The 24,050-nt window shown below is 44.9% G+C and overlaps 2 protein-coding genes across 3 annotated transcripts; one reads left to right on the top strand and one right to left on the bottom strand.

The window, feature by feature from the left end:
- The first annotated feature begins 1,250 nt into the window (after positions 1-1,250).
- On the top strand, positions 1,251-21,706 carry LOC143326137 (ras-GEF domain-containing family member 1C-like). Of its 2 annotated transcripts, none has more exons than XM_076739654.1 (14): positions 1,251-1,614; positions 13,141-13,356; positions 13,543-13,665; positions 13,864-14,001; positions 15,937-16,158; positions 17,356-17,430; positions 18,014-18,112; positions 18,655-18,757; positions 18,840-18,919; positions 19,015-19,110; positions 19,227-19,322; positions 19,405-19,528; positions 19,625-19,697; positions 19,783-21,706. In XM_076739654.1, the coding sequence occupies exons 2-14, from the start codon at positions 13,147-13,149 to the stop codon at positions 19,805-19,807; spliced, it is 1,464 nt and encodes a 487-aa protein (XP_076595769.1). In that variant the 5' UTR covers positions 1,251-1,614; positions 13,141-13,146; the 3' UTR covers positions 19,808-21,706. The 2 variants fall into 2 exon arrangements, with proteins under 2 accessions (XP_076595769.1, XP_076595768.1); XM_076739653.1 differs by having other exon boundaries at positions 18,011-18,112.
- Positions 21,707-21,935: 229 nt separating this feature from the next.
- On the bottom strand, positions 21,936-23,154 carry tmem126a (transmembrane protein 126A). Its single transcript, XM_076739655.1, has one exon. The coding sequence runs from the start codon at positions 23,009-23,011 to the stop codon at positions 22,385-22,387; it is 627 nt and encodes a 208-aa protein (XP_076595770.1). The 5' UTR covers positions 23,012-23,154; the 3' UTR covers positions 21,936-22,384.
- Between the last annotated feature and the right edge of the window lie 896 nt (positions 23,155-24,050).

Here is a 24,050-nt window from a genome sequence, read left to right as displayed (position 1 = left end):
TGGGATGACTCATTTGCCAACGAAAGAACAATTTGTATAATAAATGAACAGTTCTGTTTTGCCTCTTATACTCGCTTTGAAACCAACCTTCAAAAGCCCACTAGTGAACATACTGTCTACGTTTTTGTCAACTCTGCCCCACACATGTCATTGCACCACATGTACAGCACACAGAAATGAAGCTGTCTGCTCATTGTCTTTAAATAGTTCAGTCAGGTGAAACAAGGATACACTCTATGGTCCTGTGAAATGAGAGAAAGTGCCTGAAGCAATCAGACATGTGGGACTGGAGTGTGTGTGCGCATGTTCGAGTACTACTCGTGTTGTGGGGACATAAATATATTCACACATTGTGGGAACTGGCCTTCCTTATGGGCACAAAATGTAAGTCTCCATAACATAAGACATTAAATTTTAAGGTGCTGATATGGGTTAAGGTTAGTGTTAGACAAGTATCGGTTGGGGCTAGGGTCAGGGTAACTCCCCAGAAAATGAATGTAAGTCAGTGTAATATCCTCAGAAGTGATTGATGTGTGTGTGTGTGTGTGTGTGTGTGTGTGTGTGTGTGTGGTGGAGAGAGAGAGAGAGAGAGAGAGAGAGAGAGAGAGAGAGAGACTACCTCTGCATGCCTACAGCAGCATCAAAACAGAGATATAATACGCTACCGGAAATCATTTTCTCTTCAAAATAAAAGGTGAATAAATCCAGATTTCATAGTTCAAATTCCAGCACTGACTTAAATGATGATGAAGAGATGATGAAAATTTGTCTGTATGAGAAACAGCAGTTTTTGGGCCGAGCTTGGATTAGAGTGGGTAACTGCCTCAGGGCACCTGGGCCCCAAAAGCCTCACATTCACTCTGCGTATACGTGGTATATGCTCTACATAATTACAGTTTCCTTATGGAACTAAAATGGCAAGGTCTTGTAAACAGACCCTGCATTAATCTCATCAAAAATCTTTAATAGGTTAATATCCGCATACGCATATACAAACATGCATGTATAATGTGTGTCATGTTAAATTTGTTAACTTTAAGGTGACGAGATATACACACAGAAAGTAGTCGCTTGTTGTGTCACTAATGTCGAAAAATGGATTAATCGAGGCCCTCGTGTCGTTCCTCCGCCGCCAATAAATGAAACTCATCGAATGTCTTATTTTGAAAATCGAAAACAAACGGAAGTTAATTGACTGCACCGACTTAACTGGTGTGTGAATAGTTCCCTCTCCTCTCCTCCGTTCAATCACTCGCTCCGTAGACGTGTGGATGTGCAGTGCGGCCGCTGTGTCTCCGTGGCGCAGGCAGGACGGTCGCCACGCCTTCAGGGACGCACTTTTTCACGGCGTCAGCTCTCCCGCTGTGTCCCCCGCTCACCGGTGGAAACCCGTCCAGAGCCAGAACGTTTGAGAAGCTACGATCAACAGACATCTTGTCCACTCTCATCTGTCAGGCTGCGTCTCTGGAGTCCGGCTCTACTTCCCCCGCTGATGCCAGCTGAACAGGCTGTTTTGTAAACGCTAATTAATTTGGGAATATCTGCAGCGGCAGTTTTATTGATTTGGCATCGGACACAAGACGGATCAAAGATGGGGATCAAAGTGTAGTGCTGGTGAGTACCGTATTAAAGCAAGATTACAACACTACTATGATATTAACATATTGAGATTGCGCTCACGCCCACAGCCGCGTGCGTGTGCGTGTGTGTAGGCTATGTGCGAGCGTGAGAGGTGTTAGAATGCCTCACATTCCGCTTTCCATGCATACGTCCTATTTACTGTGACTGGAACACTGTGTCGTCACAGGTAGAACTTTACTAGTGATGACATCATAATTCCTTATCGTGCTCGAGATACTGTAGAGGCGCTTGCATCACTTTACTACGATGAAAGCATCCCAGTCTGTGGCGTGAGTCAGCGGTGTCGGGGTCTGTTTAAAGGGCGTGTGAGGGGATCAGCTGCGTCTTCTGCCTCTGACACGTTTACGGGGGAGAATAGTGGATGTGTCAGCAGGTGACATTGTGATGGTCGATGCATTGCATTGAAAATGAAGACAGCAGCCGCTGATAAGTCGGACAAACGTCCCGTTTTCAATTGTGTTGTTGACAGGCTTGGTGAACTGGCGACGTGGTGCAACGCTTATCTCCATTAGTCTAATTATTAACGGGCATTAACGTGGGAGGAAAGATTCCGTGCAAACTCACTGCTGATTTTCTCAAACACTCCCTGGCCCTCTGTATCAATTCTGCCTCCGCATCTGCACATTTAAGTGTGGGGTATTTGTTATTTTTCCCACGGAGGCAGGACAGAGTGAACAGGTGTGGCACTGTTGACATTTTACCCTGTTTTGCTTGGACTGAAAAAAAAAAAAATCGCCATCATCCGCGAAAGCATCCAAGAGGTGGTAAGCAGCCTTTTCACCCAAGGGCGGTGTAGCAGCTTGCACAGCTTACCAGTACAAACCCAAAAAAGGATTTGTTATCTTTCTCTCGCAGCTTATTGCAAGGTGCATGGAAGTAAGACCAGCTCTGTCAGAAACCAGTTAGGTGGGGAGAAATTCTAGCCCGGGGTTGTTGATATTACCCGTAAAGCCACCTTTTCCCACACCATCAGCTCTGGTCTCCTCCACTCCTCAGCCCCCCTCCCTGGAGTGAAAGCAGTGGAGTGGGGCATCACGTTTCGTGACCGTGGCCTCAGCGCAGAGCTCCATGAGGCGGCAGCAGCCTCTCTCCCTTCTTTCTCACCACTTGCCCTGCTTTGTCTTTATTTACCCCCTCCCCCTGTTCAGGATGCAGCCGTGGGAATTGTGTGTTTGTTCACCTTCACCTTCAGTGGCAGTGTGGGCCTCTGTCTGCTCAGAGGGCTGAAAAACAAACATTTTTTTGTTTGTTGTCGTGCTTGCCGAAAATGAGTTCCCTTTGTGAAAACACATAATGCTGCAAATCAATTCTTGTGCAAGATAATTGCTGAATTATTTCAATGCTGTACCATCATCAGATTAGCACCCTTTGACTTTCTCCTCCAGCGATCAAGACCCTGCATGTGCACCTCTCTTTGTTCCACCTCTTGAGATCGTCTGTGCTGTGCCCATAATCCGCCTCTGCCCTTGGTGATGGAATGGTTTTGAATTGAAAAGACAGTTTGCTCTGAACAGTACAGTAGATGTGGGCTGTACAGGCATGAGTCATCTGAGTAGGGGTCTGTCAGAAGTCGCCGGTGACCCGTCTGCAGGTACAGACACAGATTACAGCACATGTTCCCTCCAATTCAGGCCAAGTCTGCAGAGAATAACAGGTGTGCCGGTAATGAGGGCATCGTTTGTTCTTATGTGAGATTGAGAGAGGCAAGTTCCCAGAGAGTGAGGCGGCCAGTCATTGGGGGGGGGGGCAGAGTCTGTCTGGGGCAAGTCAACAAGGAGGTAAACACAGTAGCTGTTAGTCTGGTAGCAATGACAGCTTTATCACCACCACAAGGTTTATGGCTTTGTGTGTGTGAAGGGGGTTGTGTGTGCACGTGTGTGTGCGTGTGTGCGTGTGTGTGTTCAGAGGAATCATAGATCACACACTATTCTGCTTTACAGACATGACAGAATTCCACGACTGCCTTGTGGCAGAGCAGTCAAAACAGGAATTCACTGCAACATCTTGCTGGCAATTCTGTTACCTGTGAATGAGGAATCCCAGGTCATTATGGGATTGTTAGATTGTTAAACGCATATGAAGCAACCAAACTTTTATTTGATTCAGTCATTTAATTGATCACCCACTTGTCCACGCTGGGATATACTTGAACCCATCCCCCCACCGACTGCACTGGATGCATATATGAATGATTTGTTAGCGACGAAGGAAATTCTTTATTTCTTCTTTTCTAAATATAGAGAGGGCTTTCAGAGAACGTTTCTTCTTCAATGAAAGGAAACTTATTATAAATAGTGAAAATAAATTTTGGGAAATTCCCGAACTTCTCTTCACAGAAGTTTGACCAATGCTGCTGGATTTCCTCGTACGTTTGATTTTTTTTATTGCCCACCAAACAGCTCCTCAGGCCGACAGGAGCTCGATTGAAAAAGGGGACAGAACACGGTGATGGCCTGTGTACCTGACAGGCCTTCGGATGTCCTCTGGCTACCGGCAGCTTTGCCACTGACACCGGGATGATGAGGGTGATCTCGGCAACAGGCCGAGGCAGACGGGGTTCACATGTGGAATCACTCTGTCACACCCGACCGCTCTGTCACGAGAGAGAGAGAGAGAGAGAGAGAGAGAGAGAGAGAGAGAGAGAGAGAGAGAGAGAGAGAGAGGGCAAGAGAGGCGGAGGGAGGAACAAGGGATTTTGATGGAATAAAAAAGAAAAGAGGGGGCGTCACAGTGGGGACTCAACAGGCATCTAATTACCTCCCAGCAGGAGCCTTGACTCCATGGAAACGCTCCGTGCTCTCCAGAGCAGGTCTTAGCAGCCTCCACATGGCCTGCATGCTGTCATATGGGCAGCTATTGACAGCCTGTCTTTATGGATCGTCTGGGTCAAAAAAAAGCAATGGAATATGATTAGATCCCTGGAGTGTTCAATCTTCAACCTCTGGAGTAAGTGTATAGATTGCACCATCAGATATAGGCTCCAAGTAATGAATTTTCTTTGCCGATGTGAACAGTATGTTTTATAAGAATTGAATGTGGAGATTTGAGCTGGTTGTGGAGCTGTTAAGCAGTGTTTTATGGGCGGATGCTCATTTTGTTTGTATTATGTGCACACATGTTGATACACATTACACGCTACTGTACGACTCGGCAGATGGTGGCGGGAAGAAGCATAGCAGTGCACCATCAAAGGAATGCTAGCTGATGAACATCGATATACGTACAATGCAGGATTTCAGATATTTAAACACTGGGCTTTACAAATGTTTCAGGATGATGGAAGTACATTTTACACACTTGTTACACATCAAGGATGCACACAATGTGTTTTGGTGAGAAACTGATACCAAATAATTTGCTATTGATACTGAAGCACATGAGTCAGTGCTAATATAAAAAAGATTGAATGCCTAACCCGGTGTGGTATCGACATTTTTGTGAATGTAAACCTTATAGAGGGATGCCTGCATGCATGAATGCGCAGAATCTGTCGGCAAATGACAATATTCTATGTATATTATATTGGCCAAATAAGCAATTTCAGAATGCCTCGGCGATCAGCTGATGAGGATTTTGCTTTTCATTTGCTTGTTTTTGTGAAACTTATTTGTGAAACAGTCGTCTCTAAACTCCACACTCGCGTCTCAAGTTGCTAAACAGACTGTAAACAATGACTGGCACACGGAAGAGGAAGGCTTGGCCCCGATGTCTGTTGAGCGGATATCCTTACCAAGACTTCCTCTGGCTACACTGGAATCCCATTGGCCGTTCCAATCCCCAGAGGCTAAATCATCATTAGACTATAGCAAACTTTAGACACTTGCATTAGCAACCTAATCGATGGATACAGTAGGTCTGAATCCTTATTATCTACTTGAATGATGTGGTTCCACTTTAAAAATGTGGTCTTAATTTTAGCATTCAGTGATCAAAATGTGATGGTAAAATCTTGATATTGATAGCATGCCGTCATGCTCACTGGAAAGTCCCGTGACAACCCATTAACACCACTCTTCTGCGGTGGCATGCTGTTGCTGTAATTGATACAACCACTCATCACAGATAGAAGTCCGTGCATAGAAGGTGCGAATGCATTGTGAATCTTTTTCATTGGATGATAATGCACCCTGTTCGAGCTCACCTCAACAAGCTGCACGTGTTATTTCACAAAGTGTTACATGAAATGACTAGTTGCGGATTAATGAAGCGAGTATTCTGACCTCTGTCTGTCTCTAATCATATCAGAATACACGAGGCACGAGTTGTGAGCGGTCCAGGCCAAGCAATCCCTCAGCGCTAATTAGTACGCTTCGACATCATACATCAGCGGTGACACACCGCGTGGCCTCTGCCCATGCTGGTTGTAATGAGCAGATAGATGTGCTTTAACGGGAAAAGAGGCAGCCATGATGAAATTAGTAGCATCAGGTTATTAGATTTGCATCTGTTACCGTCTCGCTCATTAGTTTGCGGTGGTTATTGTGCAGGTTTGATTGAGAGTAATGCAACACTGAGAGGGTGTTTGGATGAACAATCTAATTTTGAAAAGAGCTTAAAGTACTATTGAGGTAGCTGCACGTAGGCATTGTTTCATTCAGCTTTTCTGTCTGGATGCTCTTAATCACTCCACTTTGTTTTTCCTTCCCGTATTCTTCCGTTCACTTGGCGAGCTGGTAATTCCTCATAAGTGGCACTTGAGGCAAAATTATGCCTGTTAGGAGACAAAATCACTCGTGTCCGATTCCCCTCCAAGGAGCACTGCATCAAGGATGGTTGTAAATTGGAATATTATGAATAATACATGACTATTTTTTAAAGCATTATGACCATTGTGAATGACAGATTTAGGGCACTCGAGGCTGAGACATGTGCTATGTTTCCCACTAAGAGCCAAACTGTGCTCAGCTCCAATTATCTCTGAGTAACATGATAGATTGCCCAGACCCATCACATGTCACAGACCTGCAGTTCATTTTAGTGCACCATTTCCATCCACTCTGAACAGGGCAAATAGATTCAGAAGTGTGTTTTTCACATGTAAAGTGGATAATGCTGCTCAACCCTTTGGTTTCAAAGGTACTGACTTTCCCTAAGGCAGATGGCTTTGTGTAATGTTGATCCTGATCTCATCTAAATGTAAATATCCAGGTAATAGTTTGACTTTAGGGATTGGAAGTATGCAGTTTCTCTCATGTAACACAGTCGTTGCACCTTGCCTGATCTCACTCTGTCTCAGTTTGAAATGTGAGAAAACAGAACCACAGCCGCACCTCTTGGAGAACAGCAAGACAGATGGTTGTATGCGCCGCGAAGGAATGACTTCACTTGGACTTAAATACACTTTGACTCTCTCAGCCCTTTTGCTGGCGCACATACAAACAGAGACACAAAATGCATGTGCACAACTGTGTTCAAACTCGCTCAGGAATGAGGATGGCTGCACACATGCGCAGGGTGTGTGCATGGAGGAGAATTCCCCATGGGCTTTACGTTGGGACTGATGGCCCTGGTGGGTGTGGAACAGGTGCCAAGATGTCAGTGTGACCTCTGCTCAGACACAAGGGGGATTCCAATAAAAGGGATTTGGGAAGTGTGTTGCTGTTAAGCCTGGAGCGCGATTCCCAACCTCTGTCAGGCTCGTACCACTGAGAGAAGCTGGGGATTGGGTGGGGAGCTGGAATGCCTTGGACAGTAACTCAATCCTGTGTTTGGCTGCTGTGTGGGTGCAAGTGTGCATGCATGTGTTCTTTTTTCAAGACACAATGAACTCATTTGTTTTCAGCTCCACTCCTCCCCAAACACACGCCATTAACCAACAGTAGTGCGCTGGTTTGATTTTGTTGCAACCCGTGTGCAGTGACATATGTGCGGTATTTTGCGCTCTCTCTGTTGTCAGCGGCGCCAAGCAGCCACCGTGCTTCTCAGCAGCCAGATTGGCTCGGCCCCTGCACCTCGGCATTCAATCTGGACGCCAATACACTTTTGGGCCTCCTGTTGAGACTCGGGATGATGGTGGGGCAGAGGGCCAAGAAGCCTCCCATGCCAGCAGCTCCCACTGGGAGAGCAGGCTGCTGCAGGGCCATCTGCACAGGCGTCCTGACTGGGCCCATTGGAAAGTAGGGCGTGGAGAGGGAGATGAAGGAGGAGGGCGGGAATGGAGAGCAGACGTGTGGAAGGGAAAGGGGTGCGTGAGGCTGGATGACAAGGAGGTGTTTACTTCCTTTTAAGCTCCTGCCACCACAGGAACACTCCATTATTTCTCGAGTCGCATCATTTCAGCTTTCAAAGAACACTGTAGAAAATTTAGGCCAGAGCTGCAATACTCTGAGGCGCACGAAACAGTGTCAGGACCAAAAATATGTGTGTATGTGCTTTTTTAGAGCGCGGTCCCAAAATAGATGAGGTGTTGAAACTGTAATGTGTTACAAGAAGGAACATGTGGATCCCAAATTAGAAAGGAAGTGTTGGAGTATGTAAATCAGCCTGCAAAGGAAAAGAGGAGTTTAGTTAATCTGGCAGTTGGTGAATTTAACATTCACAGAGCCTAGACTGTCTGCACACTACCCTGGGGGGAGTATCACCCTCTTGCCCCCTCTCTACAGCCCACCTTTCTTCTTATTCTTCTACTCTTCACATCCCAGAGCAAGGTAGGAGATGCTGTTTTTACCTCAGTCTTTTCACCTCCCTTTAAGAGTGATCTCTGAAACCAGGAAGCAACTGCAAAAACAAAACAAAACGTTGCTGCAATACCCTTGCCGGATATTTGCTGTGCTTACTTCTGATGATGTGCTGCTCCTCTAAGAATAGCATTGCATCACATCTTAGTTTCACTCGTGCTTTGTGGTGTTTCTCAGTATTGACATGCCGAATCCTTTCTGTAAAAAGAAATGTGTTCAGTCTGTTAGATATAAGCAGTCCTAAGGCAGGCAAGTGCCAAATATTCAGTCTTTTAACATTACTCATCAGAGGCACAGCTCATTCTTGTCCAAACTCAGAAATTAAGAAGTAGTTTTTTTTATCATCCTTAGGAAAGGAGCTTGACTGTCTCTGCTGATATAAAAAACATGAGAGTCTGAGTTATAGACCTGTAGGCCAGTGCCGTGTCCTTACCTTTCAGTTGAGGTGATGATAAATAGACATGGCCAGAAGTGCCAATGAATCAAAGTCAACTGTGACAGCCCTAATGGATCTTATAAAGGCTTTTTTAGAAATGTCCTTAAATGCAGACAAAGCCCATACAGTATGCCTTGAAACTGAGCCAAGCAGCAGAGCACTATTACAACAAGAGCGGCTTGGGATCCATCTGCCCTCACAGAGGAACCTTGACTCTTCACCTTTGACCCTTGACTCCTTAATGGTGAAGGTCACACAGTGGTTTGATTTGCTCTGAATAAGCCTTTTCAGTCTTAATGGAGAGCCGTCTCTAATGCAATCCTCATTCATTAACTCCTTAGTCGCAGAGCAGATTTGTCAGCAGCTACGTCACCGTTCTCCTCAACAAACATATGAGTAATACTCTTTATGTATGCGGCCGAACAGGTTTTACAGAGACCAAGATGGAAATGGCTACTGGAACACTGAGATTAACAGAGTTGTGAAGCCGTTTGACAGCTTCGGGCTGGTCGGTCATGTCAGGAATGCCAGTGTTTCATTAACACACACACACACACACACACACACACACACACCCATAGACAGCAAGACAATCAAGGGTGCTGATAAAGATTGTGTGTCTCCAGACATTGCCATTCTGTTAATCATGATAGAACAAAGCAGGCAGATCCCCTGATGGCAACGATAACAACCTGACAGAATCCCAAGACAAAACACACACACGCGTACCCTGCAAGGGCCCTGAACAATGACACTCCCCCAGCTGTCTAGACGGAGCGCAGGGCTGCCGTTGGCTAGCTGCTGGAGATCTCAGGGGGGATTAGAGCACACACCACCGCACTCACCTGTTCTTCGCTGCTTGTTTCTCAGTGTATTTTGTCATGCAGTGTTGATGCAATGTGACAGGCACAGAGGGAGCCGGGTGTATCATGAGGTATGGAAACAAGTTATACATAGAGTACAGCTGTGGATGAGTCCTTGGTCACATTGTAGGAAAAAGGCTGTGTAAGCGATATGGCTGAGAAATAGCACTATAAGTTCGAAAATAGTTGTCTGTGACATTATTTTTGCAAGCAGCTGCCAATTTTAGTTTGCATTTGTCACTCATAAGACTCGCTGCGTGGAGTTCACAAAAAGTGATGAATTATAACTGAAGGTAAAGGGATCGGTTCTAGCTGGGAACTGCACGACTCCAAAGCTATCACAGCTCAGTAATAGCGTTGTCACCAAAATAGCCAGATTGCTCCATAAAAGCAATTCAGTGCACTCAGGGGTTTAGCTGCTGCAGCCACGCTTGCTCTGGTCCGACAAGTAGCTAATGTTTGCAAACCTGGTTACTGGGTACCTGGTTTGTAGTTTAGCTGAGTGAGTTGATGAACTTTTGAACTCGTCTCTACTTGTGCTTCCGCTACACTATGTTTTTGCATGTCACAGATAAATGTTTCAGTGGTAATGATTTATTTAAAGGAGTACACCAGTGATTAAGCTTTGCATTATGATGCTAGTAGCAGCTAACGTACCTTCAAGGCTCTGGCCTCAAGCAGAAATGAGGAGCAGGCTACAGAGGTCTGGTAAGCTCTCTTCGTTCTAACTCCACACCAACAGCTCTTTTTCATCTTCGCCCTTAACCATTTCACTCAAATGACATCACACGAGGCAGCTTATCAGATTTTGGGCAGCTCCTTCTGGAGCCACAGGAAGCCTTTACAAGACTCACATGTGCAGAAGTGCTCCCCTGAGCATGTAAACACAGTTTGATGTGTAAAATTGGTGGAGTGCCCCTTTAAAGCGACTGACTCTAGAGACTCTTAAGGGGGCCTGAATGTGGCATTTTCCTGTAAATGTCACTTTTGACCAAAATGACTACTGTTCAGCAAAAAGTTGCATAGTCTCACTTCATCATCAGTGCAGTTCCCCTCTTCGTTGTCTGGATCAGTTTTAGTGACACAGTGAGAACACGGCCTGTTGTGTCAGACACAGAAACTGATGACTGGTCTGTCATGTGATGTACACATCTGGAGAGGAGTTACCTGGCTGACATCTGCTCGCACGCTACAGACTCTGAGGTATCGGCTGTGATGAAATGATGAATCAGACCCGGGGAAATGCTGGAGGGAGGAAAGGGGAGAGCTGAGAAGGATGCAATTGGGAGACATAAGGAGGGTGAAGATTACCACAAATGATAGAGGAAATCATTGACAGTGTGGGCACGTAGAATAACACTCTCAGTCACTCCCATACATAAATGAATAAAACACTGGCAGAGGGGTGTGCGTGTGTGTTTGTATGCATGCAGTGACTCACAGATAAACTCCTGGATTTAGTCACACACACACACACACACACACTCCTACACACTCACTACAGCTGAGCAGACTTTGTCTCCCTATCAGTCCTATCACAGATGAAGTTTCCTTCCAGCCGCCATATGCTTTCCTACTGCATCTGTGCAGTTGTAGAGGCATGTTGGATTTGTCCATTTCTCTGCTCATCAGGCCATGTCTTCTCTGCGGCTGCATGTTGTAATCCAATCTTGAGGAGGTCGCTGCAAGGACACCCTGAGTTTACCCCCTTTTGAAACCTAATCTAGAGAGTGACGATCACTTTTACAGGAGGAAAATCTTGTGTAAAGGGAATTTTAGACCAGCATTTTAAATTATGGAGTATGTTTTGCCTATTATTAAGTACAGTGTAAAGCTTCAATATCTAGGCTGATACAGCTCAGTCAGATGTCCTGAGTGTCATCTGCTCTTTTTTTCCACTCTCACTGTTTCACAGAGTTGGGTGCAATGCGTGGTTATACTTCTGAGGAGCACAAAAGAAGATGTCGGCCTTCTTTAACCATAACCATATATCATGAGAGATGTGGCTGTGGGTGTCAGCGGTTTAAGTAGGAAGGAAAGCAGTAAAAGCGCCCTGCAGAAAGACTCCCCATCCCCCAGTCTTTTGTGTGCCTGTCCGCGTCTGTTCGTGTCTAGGTGTGTGCAAGTGCATGAATAAGTGCTCATGTGTAATAGAGCAGGGAGAACAAAGGAAAGATGAACCCATCACACGGGAAACTTGAGACGCAAGCTGCGCTTCTGCATGTTAGTGCGCGCTTGACCTTTCACCCCAGGGACCCCGGGACAGTTTAGGTGGTGGCTGATAGGCAAGGGGGGGGAGGGAACCTGAAGGTCACCCGATGATGAAACCACTGCAGCAATCCTGGACCATTCCTGTGTTTCCTTCAGTGATTGAGGATGATAGTGGATTTGGCCAAGGCATGCTGCACCATTTTTTAGATTTCCTTTAACTGTTGCTGCTCTGAAATTGTATTATTAAGGTAGTTTAAAGAAGCTCTGCCTTATCTGGCAACATCTTATGTTTTACTCCTCAATTTCTGTTCGAATCAGTGTGTGCCTTTGTGTGCATGTGTAATGATGTTGGCCCAGCCCAGGCTGTTGTCTCAACTACAAACAGCAGGAGGAATATGCCACGGCTACATCTGATATAACTTCCTGCGTGTTGCTCAAGGTCTCACTGTCAGCACGTGGGTTTGCTGCCTTTCTCGTGACTACTGCAGGCAGAGAGGCTTTGTGCCGCTGAACTTGCCTGAAGCCACCCAGACTGCAGTGGTCGTTGGTGATGATGAGTGATTCAGGTGGACGTGGTCACCAGGTTCAGGCAGTGAGAGCATTTGCCATTTTAAAACTCTAGGGAGGGACCTCTATGATTTATCAGTTTACATGTAGACGACATTAAGGTGATGATGAGTGATGATGATAATTGCGCCCTGAGGACCACAATGCTCTTTGTTTCCGTACTATCTCTACTCTAGCGTACAGCACAATAAGTGCTTCTTTCCACTGCAGCTGCAGTCCATTGAGGGAAGGAGCATGTTGAATTTTTAAAACGTGTAACCCAACGCATTCTTAAAGGGAAAGACATACAGGGCAGAGATGGAGGCCACGCGATCGCTTTCAGGCGCATCAGTCTCCACGGCGACTGAGTGACCCACATTTACGTCCTCTCCTCTGTCTTGTCGATGTGGGAGACGGGGGGCAGCTGTTGGGGGGGGGGGTATTCCACATCCCCCGACGACGGCAGCGGGTCATCAGTCTGACGGCATGAGTGTGCTGCTTTGTTGAATGAGAGCGAAGAGGAGATGATACGCTAAGAGGATGAACAGAAGACTGAAAAAGTGTGTTAGAGCATTCAGGCTGAATGAGGGGCTTTGCAGATTACCACCATTACCACCAGTTGCTAAAAGTGGAGTAGTTGTGAGTCCTAGCGTGAGCAAAATTTGCATTACATTTATTTCCTCTTACCAAATTAAGTTTCCATTTCAAAAAACGCAGCCTCATTCCATCTACATCCAGCTGACTGTATTTTCTGTTTGTGTTTTAGACAGGAATGCCCCAGACTGTGTGCTCAGGCACCATGTTCACCACTCCCAGTGGCTTCAGCCCCCATCTGGCCTGCGCTGAGCCTGGGGAGGAGGAGGAGGCCCCACAGGAGGGCCCGGGGCCCGGTGCTTGCCTGGCCGATGGGCCTCCAATCACCTCCGCCTCCCTGGACACCCTCATCCAGAATCTGGTACCCACTGCTGATTACTACCCAGAGGTAAACGGAAATGTCGTTCGGTCATCAGCTGTTCATATTAAACTCTGTCAGAAAGTCTGTTTCACTTTATAGTGCTTGTGACAGTTAGATTATGAGCACCTAAAGTGCTTCCTTTAATTAAAGAACACTGCAGCATTTTTCAATGATGTGGAGTCTTAACGAATGTCTCTTGCTGTCCTTTGACAGAAAGCCTATGTATTTACCTTCTTGCTGAGCGCTCGTCTGTTCATCCCTCCTCCGGAGCTGCTGGCCAGGGTATGTGAGCTGTGCATCAAACAGCAGCAGCTGGACCAGAGCCCACTCGATACGGTCAGCACTGTACCACACGCAAATACATAACTCCTGTATGAACATGCACAAGCTAATTAACAGAAGCATACGGCCTTACTTGTGTTCTGCATGTGCTGTTTTTGTTTGTTTTTTGGCAGATTGCTGACTTTATGATAGCGAACTGAGGAACTCCCAAACATAGACAGCACTAAACTTCTTTCACTTCTTCAACAACAGGCAAAAGTCCGCAAGTTTGGTCCCAAGATCCTGCAGCTGCTGACAGAGTGGACAGAGACGTTCCCGACTGACTTTAGGGACGATAAGATGGTCGGACACCTTAAAGACATCATCCACAGGATAGCTCCATGTGATGAGGTACGCTAATGCCAGCCATGTGATAGCAGTCCAGTCATCTTCACAATAAACAGGAGGTCTTTTTCCATTTTTGGAAGGATGTCGAATGGTCTTTAAAAGGGATAAAATAACAAAAAAATACCTCGTAGTTTTGAAGTTATCCGCTTCTACAGGATAATATTTTGTCATTCGCTATAAGACTCCTGATTTTGATGTGTAGTGTAGTTGTTGCCTTTATAGCCTTTGTAAGCTGTAGCTGCAGTGAGAAATGCTCTGATGGGGAACGAAATTCAATTATCATCACTACCACTGTAGCGGGTGATGGAAGGAGTCAGAGTGTCAGTGTAGGGTGAGTAGCCACAGCTCCGTGTTACACAATCTTACATTACAGGAGAGGAGAGGAGAGAGGAAGGAAGGATGTAGAGGAGTGGTTCTATCTGCAGCCTCGGGGGGAAAATAGGGAGATGGATGGAGAAAATAGGGGGTCGGGGGGGATGGGATAAAGGAGCACACAGAGTAGAGGAGATGGTGGAGGAGGAGGGTGATGGAGTCAGAGTGGAAGGAAAAAAATGAAGGGAGGTGAAGAGAGGACATAAAGAGGGGAAGGGCAGGTGGTGATGAATGTGCTGCTATTTACAGCTTGGTGTCTACAGTATGGGTGTGTGTGCGCGCATGTGGGAGCCGTGGCTCTGGGTCATTTGCGAGACAGAGTGACCCTACGGCCTCAGTGACCAGTCGTGTGGATGGAGGGACATGGAGACACACATTCCTGGACACAACACGCAGCGCGTCACAGCTGTTGTGAGGAAAACCTCGAACAAGCACGTTTTAATTCAGCTGAAAAATGACACCGTGCTCTTAATTCTTGGGCTCATTAAATCCTTTCAGACAACGTTAAGATAAGGTCAAAATGCATCACCTTTGTTCTAAAAATCAGCAACCAGCCACACAGTGATGCAGTTCATACGCTACCAATTTAAGCATGTTAAGAGTTTAGAAATGTAGTGGAATTTATGAATTCTTTACAAAGCAGGAAGTAGATGCAAGTAATCACAAATTGACAGGATGATACAGATACAGAGACCTGAACAAAGATAAGAAGCCAAACAGATAACAAGCAAACTTCGTACACTTATGTGAAAGTATCAATACCACCAGGCCTTGCATTTAATTTTTATTAAAGTAAAAGTAAATAAAGCATTATTAGCGAAATGGACGTGTCAAAGGCAAAAGTACTCACTACTTAGTATAGCTGTCTAAATGGAGTGGAGTAAAAAGTAGAATATTTCCCTCTGAAATGTTCGGAAGTGAAAGTATAAAGTAACATAGACATATTAAATTCTACTTAATGACATACTTAACTGTAGGTGTGTTACTTTCCACCACTGCAGGTCAGATTGTTATGTGCTGTGTGTGCAGAGATTTGGTACAGATTGTGTAAGAGTGCATGGCAGTGCAGGAATGAATACTGTATGAAGAGTACTCTATTTTAAGTGGGTTAGTGTACATAATGGCAGTATATGTACTGTATATACAGACTTGCACATGATCTTGAAAGGATATTATGTATGTATGCATGTTATTGCACAAGCACATTGTAATGTAAATGATATGTATGCGCAGTATGATGATTTAGCACTGAACCTATTTAAGAGGATAATTTCCGAGGGATTTTTTTTTTTTTTATGGCAAGTAATTTAAGACTTATTAGCTGGTTTTCTGATAGAAGACTGCTGAACATCCCTGCAAACAGCCATTTATTAATGTCTATAACTTAAATTGAGTAGAAGTTCTCGAATGAAGAGCTGGAATAAAAATAGTAAACATGTTTTGGTAGAGAATAAAGTGCGATCATGACAGATTTATGCCTATTACTGATCTATGAAGCATTGATAAATTATTCATTAAAGTGGTTATTGACATCTCTCCTCCTCTCCTCTCCTCTCCTCTCCTCAGGCGTATTGGAAAACCCTGAACCAGGTGCTGCAGAAGCTTAGCCAGAGGCTGGCCCTGATGAGCCAGGGGGAAGAGAGCATCGTCAAGGTCTCCCTCAACGCCTCCTCCATTTCTGACAAGCTGGTGGCCTTCAAAACCAAGCCTCCACCCATCCAGAAGGACATGCTCTCCATCTGCAATGACCCGTACACACTGGCACAGCAGCTCACCCACGTGGAGCTGGTGAGGAGAGGGGAAGTGAGAGGGAGGGGAGATTGTGGGTTAGACAGAGGTCAGGGTAAAAGATGATAACAAGGATGGACGAGAGGAGTGGAGAGGATGTTACATGGGGTGGGAGAGAAGGAGCTGAGGACAGTGAAGCATGTTTGGAGACGTGGTCCAAGTCAAGGACGTAACCATGGAGTACAAGACATCAAACGAGGAGGTGGAGGAGATAGAAAAAGATTTGATGGTGATAGAAAATGACTCTGAAAGAACAAAGGAGAGCCAGGTAGACGGTGTAATAGCAAACCAAAACTGGCAGAATCCCTTAACGTTGTGATCTTGTAGCATTTTGCAGCTCCCTGTAGTGTCACCTTGATTATTACTTGTCAGCTAAACCAGCACTACCTGGTCGTCAGCCAGAGGTATAAAAAAAACGGACTAATGCAATGAAACATAGATGAACAAAGAATCTCTGCAGCGCCCCTCACATTGCATGTGTGGTGCCTTCAGTCTATTCATGTGTATCTTGATGTGCGCACGTGGATCTGGGGGTGGTTTTCTTTCTGTGTGTATGCGTTTCTGTGTGTGTGTGTGTGTGTGTGTGTGTGTGTGTGCGTGTGCCTGAGTACGCTTGTACCCTTGTCTGAGTGGTGACATCACCCCAGAAGTCAGAGATGCGCCTGGGGCTTCAAACAAAGGGGATAAAACCGCTGTGGATATATGTGACCTGACAGCTTCACACTCGGGCGCACACACACACACACACACACACACACACACACACACACACACACACAAGGAGAGAGAGAGAGACAGACAGGCATCTACAGTGCATACATACAAGGATATTTCTATTGTAGGTTCTAGCAATGTGCTGATTTCAGTTAAAAGCGGTGTGTTTATGTGCTGTTTTTGTTTTGGATTATATCACGAGTTGAGATGGGTCTTGTGAGTCATTGTGACTTGCACACATATGCAATCGCACAGTTGTCTTTTAATAGAAGTGAATATTGTCGCTCGTGTCACTTTGAGGAAATATGATTCCAGTGAGTCACGTCAATGAGTCATTACTTCCCCCCATTGATTGTCTTCCATTACTGAAATGAAAGAATTATTAATGGGACTACCCCCCATCGGTGTGTGTGTGTGTGTGTGTGTGTGTGTGTGTGTGTGTGTGTGTGTGTGTGTGTGTGTGTGTGTGTGTGTGTTTTCCAGGAACATTTGAGTCATATTGGACCCGAGGAGTTTGTCCAAGCCTTTGTGCAGAAAGACCCCCTAGATGGAACCCAGGTAAACCTTTATTCATTTGAAATCAAACGTTTTTTTTTTTTGATGTGTCAGTATGTTTTTCATGTGTAATGTATGAATTCTAAAATTTGTTTTGTGTAATGTAACGCCATGTCATGAGGAAACGCTGTCCTCAGGTCAAACCACAGCATTTTTTCATGTCATCAGTTTGGTTCTTTTCTCATATATAAGGCTTGTTGTTTGGCTCTAATCTGATCAGGAGGGGCCATACAAAGATCAGCAGGTCACTCAGGTCACATACAGCACAGCACTGTAATAACACATGCTGCCCTCTCTGTGTAACTGCAGAGTGCATTCACTCCCTCTTCCTCCACCGTCACTTGTTCCCTTTTCTTCTCATTCGGTCGCCGTCTCTTTCACCCACCTCCCCTCCGTCTGTCCTTTTTCTCGTACTCTGCATTGAGCGTGTTACTTCCCGCTCCCAGCTCACTGTCTTTGTCATTTACACTCACAGAGGGACGGGTCAGTCTGTTGATAGGAAGCTAATTAAGATCAGATGACTTCCCCCTCGGTAGCACTCCCTATACTGACTTGGTGTGTGAATGTGTGTGTGCATTGTCAGCAGCCATGCTTCAGTGACCAGAAGAAGAAAACTTCCAACCTGGAGGCTTATGTCAGGTGGTTCAACAGACTGTGTTACCTGGTGGCTACTGAGATCTGCATGGTGAGTGGCAAATGTTGATACACCAGGTGCTCATTTACTCTAACGTTGGACTTTAGAGGCGTACAAACGGCACACAGAATCTGCCCGTGATGCCAAAAATGAAGAGTCTCAGGACACGAACCCTGACATTAGAAAGATGTTCCATATTTTTATACATGTTTTTTCATGTTGTGCCTGTTGAATGGAGATTTGAAATGTCAGTAACTCCATACAGTATACGTGGATGAGCATTTTAGGATATATGTATGTCCATAACATCTATTTCTATTCATCACAGCTGCAATTTGTCTGCATTTTAATATATTTTAGATTGTTATTCCTGGAAAATCTTATGGGAGTATTTCAGTCTTCAATATAAATACAGGGCCAGCAGATAAAGGAAAAAGGCAGTTTGCTTGTTGCAGAGAGTGACTGCCCCCTAATGGTCATTTTGTGTTACTATACGCTCACCTGCAAGATATTTTTGGACTGCTTGCATGTGCAGAGACAGATAACATTCACGATGACGAATAAATCTGAAATCTCTGGTATGTTTTTTGAAGCCTGCGAAGAAGAAGCAGAGGGCCCAGGTGATCGAGTTCTTCATCGATGTTGCCAGAGAGTGTTTCAACATTGGCAACTTCAACTCGCTCATGGCCATTATCTGTGAGTCTCATTTTGAGAGCGTAATCAGTGAGAAATCTCCTGCGCGGCCTGGTGTTAATAACTGACTGATTTCCCTCCGTAGCCGGTATGAACATGAGTCCTGTGTCACGGCTGAAGAAGACTTGGGGCAAAGCCAAGACGGCCAAGTTCTTCATTCTCGAGGTAAACGCGGTCCAACGCTTCACTGAGTGAGAGGTACAAGACAGGCAGTAACTTGAAGCTGACAGTGTATTTCTTGTTGCCGTTGGCTTTGACAGCATCAGATGGATCCTACGGGAAACTTTTACAACTACAGGACAGCCCTGAGGGGGGCCGCCCATCGCTCTCAGACTGCCAACAGCAACAGAGAAAGGGTAGGGCTCGGCGCCACGGCGCTGCTATTACTCTGAAAGCATGCTGGCATGTGCTCAGTCCTTCATTTTCATCTCCACATCAGTCCTACATCTTCCTGTCTGTTTTGCCTCCTCAGATTGTGATTCCCTTCTTCAGTCTGCTGATCAAAGACATTTATTTCCTGAATGAAGGATGTGCCAACCGGCTGCCCAATGGCCACGTCAACTTCGAGGTGAGCCGGCCCCTTTTTCTCCTGGTCGCTCCGCATTGAACCATCCCAGAAACTTTATACTCACTGTAACTTTGGTTCTCAGAAATTTGTGGAGTTGGCGCGGCAGGTTGGGGAGTTCATGACGTGGAAACAGGTGGAGTGTCCATTTGAGGAGGATCGGGCCATCCTACACTACCTCCACAATGCTCCCATCTTCAGCGAGGACGGTGAGAACCTGTTTTAACTTGATTCACGTTCTTGATTGCGATAGTTTGCTGTTACTCACCGGTCCTACACTCATTTCCAATTCTTTTCCTCCCCAGGACTCTACCTCGCGTCCTATGAGAGTGAGAGTCCAGAGAACCAGGTAGAGAAGGACAGATGGAAAGCACTCAGGTAAGAATAAAAACACCCGTCAAATGAGAGATGAACTGAACGTAAAGGCACACGCCGCTCTTCATCGTCCCTTTTCTCCCACCAGGTCTAACGTTCTGGGAAAGACATGAGGCACTGACGGCAGCTAACCCTCCCACCAGCGAGGGAGCGTGTGTTCTCATTGCACTAAAATGAACTGTGAAGGAGCCTAGCTGGTACTTAGGTGTTTTTCTATGAAGAAATGATGAAAAAAAAAGACACAGGGTGAACAGGATTCATCAAAAAGAGTGTAAAAAAAAAAAAAAAAAAAAAGGAACATCACAAAAAAAGTGAATTGAACAAGTGAAGCTATGGAAACTGGAGCAAAATGCCTTTGCAGCATATGAACTATCAGTGATGAGGTTACAGTATGTTGGAGAGGCATACAGCCCCTCTCTCCCCCTCCCTCGATGTGTGTTTACTCTGTGCAGATATGTTTACTACTATAGAGAGTACAGTTACAGGGAAAACCACTTTCTAAAATGAAATTCCTACTGATGCTATCGTTGTTTTTTGTATTTGCTCCTCTCCCCTTTTCTCCCTCTTTCTCTCCCCCCTTTGGTCCAAAGCCTTGTCTAGGTATTTAACTTTTTTCCCTTTACTTGTAATGTACTGTAATGAAACTTACAATGATGTGAAGGGCGCTGGCTAGCCCATATCAGCTGTCAAATTTTATAGGTCTACTGAAGGAGTCGCAACTGGGAAGACGGAGGAGGACACGCCTCGAGCATTTTACCAGTACATCTCACGCGTACTCTCGTGTGTTTGTGAATCAGATGTTCATGCATTCGCGTCTGTTCGGATCGTCACTGTCTGGTTTTTGCATGAGAATGACTGGAGAAGCCTGTCGAGTGTTCATCTCTTCTTGCGTTATTGTTATTTATTGTATTTTATTTGGGGGAAGTGTCGGATGGGGAATACGAACTGTTTCAAAAGTGTTTACTCCTTTTCCATGTATTGTGCCATTAATGCAAGACTACAGTATAGCTTAACAGTCACACGGCCAGGTGTACATTGTGTACAGGTGACATTTAGCCCTCATCTTTCTGCTCTTCAGGAAGTTTTCTCTGACTGACGTTCAGTTGTCTGATATATTTATGGAGATTTCTGTGCTGACAGATGTATAGTTTTTATCGTAACTTTCCTTTACTGAATATGAAGTCCCATGGCATGCTACGACAGGTGTTTTTAAAGGGGCATTAAGTGTATCCACCTTGTAAAGATTACTACTGCAACACCAATTTGTAGTCATGATGCATCGTTGCATATTGTGGGAGGACAATGAGGATTCGGAGACGTCTGTCTTTCTATACAGTAACGAGGGAAACTTGTGCCATATGAATCACTGCTTGTCATGACAATTCAGGTTCCTCTGACTTGAAACGTGTTGTTTATCGTTCTGTGGGATTGTCACTGAGCTTTTGGCAGTCTGGTTGTAAATTGGGAACCATTTTTTTTGAGGGTGGGCGATGGGGACGGGAGCGGGAACTGTGTAATTATAAGCTTTTTTTAAAAAATGGTCTTATTGAGTTTGCTATAATTGATTGATGTCAGTGTTTTCTCTGAAGAAGCACCTTTCCCTCCCCAACAGACTGACTTTAGTTCTCCCTCCTCATTTGTCATCAATAAACTTGCTTTCCTTGTAACACATTCCCATATAAGTTAAGACTGTAGAGAGCCAGAGATGTGAAGTCAAACCTGCCATTCAAGGTGAGGACATTTTAATAAAACATTGCTTGTGTTGAACACGTGTTTTCAATGACAATCTCCTACATCACATCACTTCTGCTCTTTTGATGGTGTCACTGCACTGCCAGCTCTATTCTTTGAATTTTTGCTTGCACGCATACTTTGCAGTTGGAGGAGTGGAGCGCATTCAGTGTTTTTCATGGTTAGTGAGGCCAAGCAGACAAACCTTTGGCTCCAACTTCACTGCGAAATGTGTGACCGGTTCCTAAAAAGCCTTTAATAAAAGTCAACCATGCTCAGTTGATGGCCTGCAGTTGATTTTTTTTTCTGACATGCTTGCACGCTGTGCCAAGATTTATTCATGAGACAATCGGCAGAACCAAACCACACACTATCTTTAAAAGGGCAGCAGCCAACTATAATTTTCCTGACCAATATTGATCAATTCAGTGGCTTGTCTATAACATGCCACAAAATAGTGTATACTGCCTACAGCCCAAAATCAACGCTTCAAATTGCTTGTTTTGTTCAACTAACAGTCCAAATATGTTTATTTAACAATGTAATAAGACAGACAAAAGCAACTCATTTGCAAATTTGAGAGGCTGGAATGAGCAAAAGTTTGGCATTTTGTTTCATAAATGAATTCTTAGATTCTCAAAATTGTTGCCAATTATTTTAAGGATGATTAATTGTTTCAACTCTAACTTCAAAGAATATATATTGATTAAGATTATGTCAACTTCTGACAACAGTTTTATGTCGTATATGCATGAGATTGATTTTTTTTTAATCATCATTAATTTCTGTGGCCGAAAAGCAGTCAAATTCATTAATGTTAGCATACCAGAAACCTTAAGGTAGCCCACACTTCATTTTATTCCACACATACGTCACATGAAATGGTGAATGTGACAAGCACATAAGCCACAAGCCGCAGCAAATCAACAGAAAACGACGAGTTAATTTCGAGGTTCGGCTCAGGACATTTCAGTCTTGAGGTCCTCTCCGTCTGAGCCAAACGTGATCTGGGCCAGTTTGGCGAAAGATTCAAAGTGCCTGGAGCCCAAGTAGCCCCCGAAGATGGCCTGGAGCAGCAGCACTGCCCTCAGTTTATTCAGGATCGGCCGAGAGAGGTCCAACCAGTACCGCAGCACGGTGCCCTTCTCTGGAGTCGGCGCCGAGTTGTACCTGGCTGCGAGGGCCATATTCACAGGTAAGGCCAGGAGGACCGGATACACGCCCCCGCCCATCACACCCACAAGGGCGCCTCGCAGCATGGCACAGGAGGGACAGTTGAGGTCACCGTACAGGAGCGGGGTGGCCACTGTCGCGTTGTACAGAAAATATGTTGTGAGGAAAGGCAGCACGGCCATCGGCAAGCTGGAGGTGATGGCCCCCTGCGTCACGTTCAGAGCTCTGCGGTACAAGCTGTTGGATATCAGCCCCGCGAGGCCAGCGTTTCCCCCCAGGTACGCGGGCCCGTACGCGAAGAGTTTCTGATCAATGTCAGGCAGTCTCTCGAAATTATTCATCAGCATGTCAGCAATCACTGCCCTTGTGAGTCCATTTCCAGGGACGATCCGCTCGTGCGGCTCCTCCGACATCTTCACAGTGAGCGTTTGAACAAAAAGATAAAATTCACCGTTTCTCAGCGTGACATCCTCATTCGCAATTTGAATAACTCAATGATTACACTCAAGCAAGGTGGACCTCAGGATGCAGACACGGCGTAGCCATGTTTTACCCACAATTCAAAGCGCACGACATGAATGCGGAGGATATGCCCTCAGTCAGGCCTCTCAGGCAGAGCGTCGTGGCTGGCATCTGACGCTGTTTCACTCATATCGAGATGTATTTTTTCCCAATGTAATGTCAGAAAACCATCTTAATAGCCCAGTTTTGTTGATGTTCTGTTTTTCCAGAATACATAGATTTTCAATTCTAGTGTGAGCAGATCTAGATATTTGCTGTAACAATCAAAAATATATCATCTTCTTAAGATGCAGGCTATCAAAGTGGGAATGCAACGTTTTAATACATTTGTTACAGAGTAAACATTGTGATTTTAACAGGTCAGCATGCTTTGTCAAAGAATCTGTGAGCTTTTTTCCAAAAAGTATTTTTGTTTTTTTAATCTCATTGGGGATATTCTGCTGCCCACCAACAGATTGATTTTGGTTGGCAACTCTAATACATTATGAGATATTTTCTGAATTGAAAGACATTACTTTTTTTGGTCAGCAAAATGAAAACCCTCCAAAGAGAGACGCTTCTTAGTTATACTTTTAAAAACCATCATGCGCTGGTGTTCTTCTTGTTAAACACAAAGACTACCATAAACCACTTCTACTACTCAATCATATGGACTAAGTTTTATATGAAATGTGTAAATTATCCCAGATAATATAGTTAGTTCATTTTCAAGTTTATTAAAACAAATTAAAGTCTGCAAGAGACTAAACATGTTCTAAGAATACTGACAGATTCATAGTTTCATCGTCCAGGTTCTTAATTTGAAAAGGCCCTGCCACTGTCACTTTTCAGACATGTGGGGATAAACTGCTCAAAGACATAGAGGATATTTCCTAAATTAATGGTTTTTAAGCTCGGTCAGAAACTTGTTAGATTATAATGAAATTACAC

This window comes from Chaetodon auriga, chromosome 9 (assembly GCF_051107435.1).
Source record: "Chaetodon auriga isolate fChaAug3 chromosome 9, fChaAug3.hap1, whole genome shotgun sequence".
NCBI classification, from domain to species: domain Eukaryota; kingdom Metazoa; phylum Chordata; class Actinopteri; order Chaetodontiformes; family Chaetodontidae; genus Chaetodon; species Chaetodon auriga.
The sequence above is the reverse complement of the archived record's forward strand: the minus strand, read 5'-3'. Positions and strand labels throughout refer to the sequence as shown.

What these genes read in the sequence shown, in the direction of transcription:
- LOC143326137 (XM_076739653.1), top strand. Translation starts at nt 13,147, where the DNA reads ATGCCCCAGACTGTGTGCTCAGGCACCATGTTCACCACTCCCAGTGGC. An exon ending in ACCCCCTAGATGGAACCCAG is followed by an intron (nt 17,431 to 18,010) that starts GTAAACCTTTAT and finishes GTGCATTGTCAG; the next exon opens with CAGCCATGCTTCAGTGACCA. An exon ending in TCCCATCTTCAGCGAGGACG is followed by an intron (nt 19,529 to 19,624) that starts GTGAGAACCTGT and finishes TTTCCTCCCCAG; the next exon opens with GACTCTACCTCGCGTCCTAT.
- tmem126a (XM_076739655.1), bottom strand. Translation starts at nt 23,011, where the DNA reads ATGTCGGAGGAGCCGCACGAGCGGATCGTCCCTGGAAATGGACTCACA.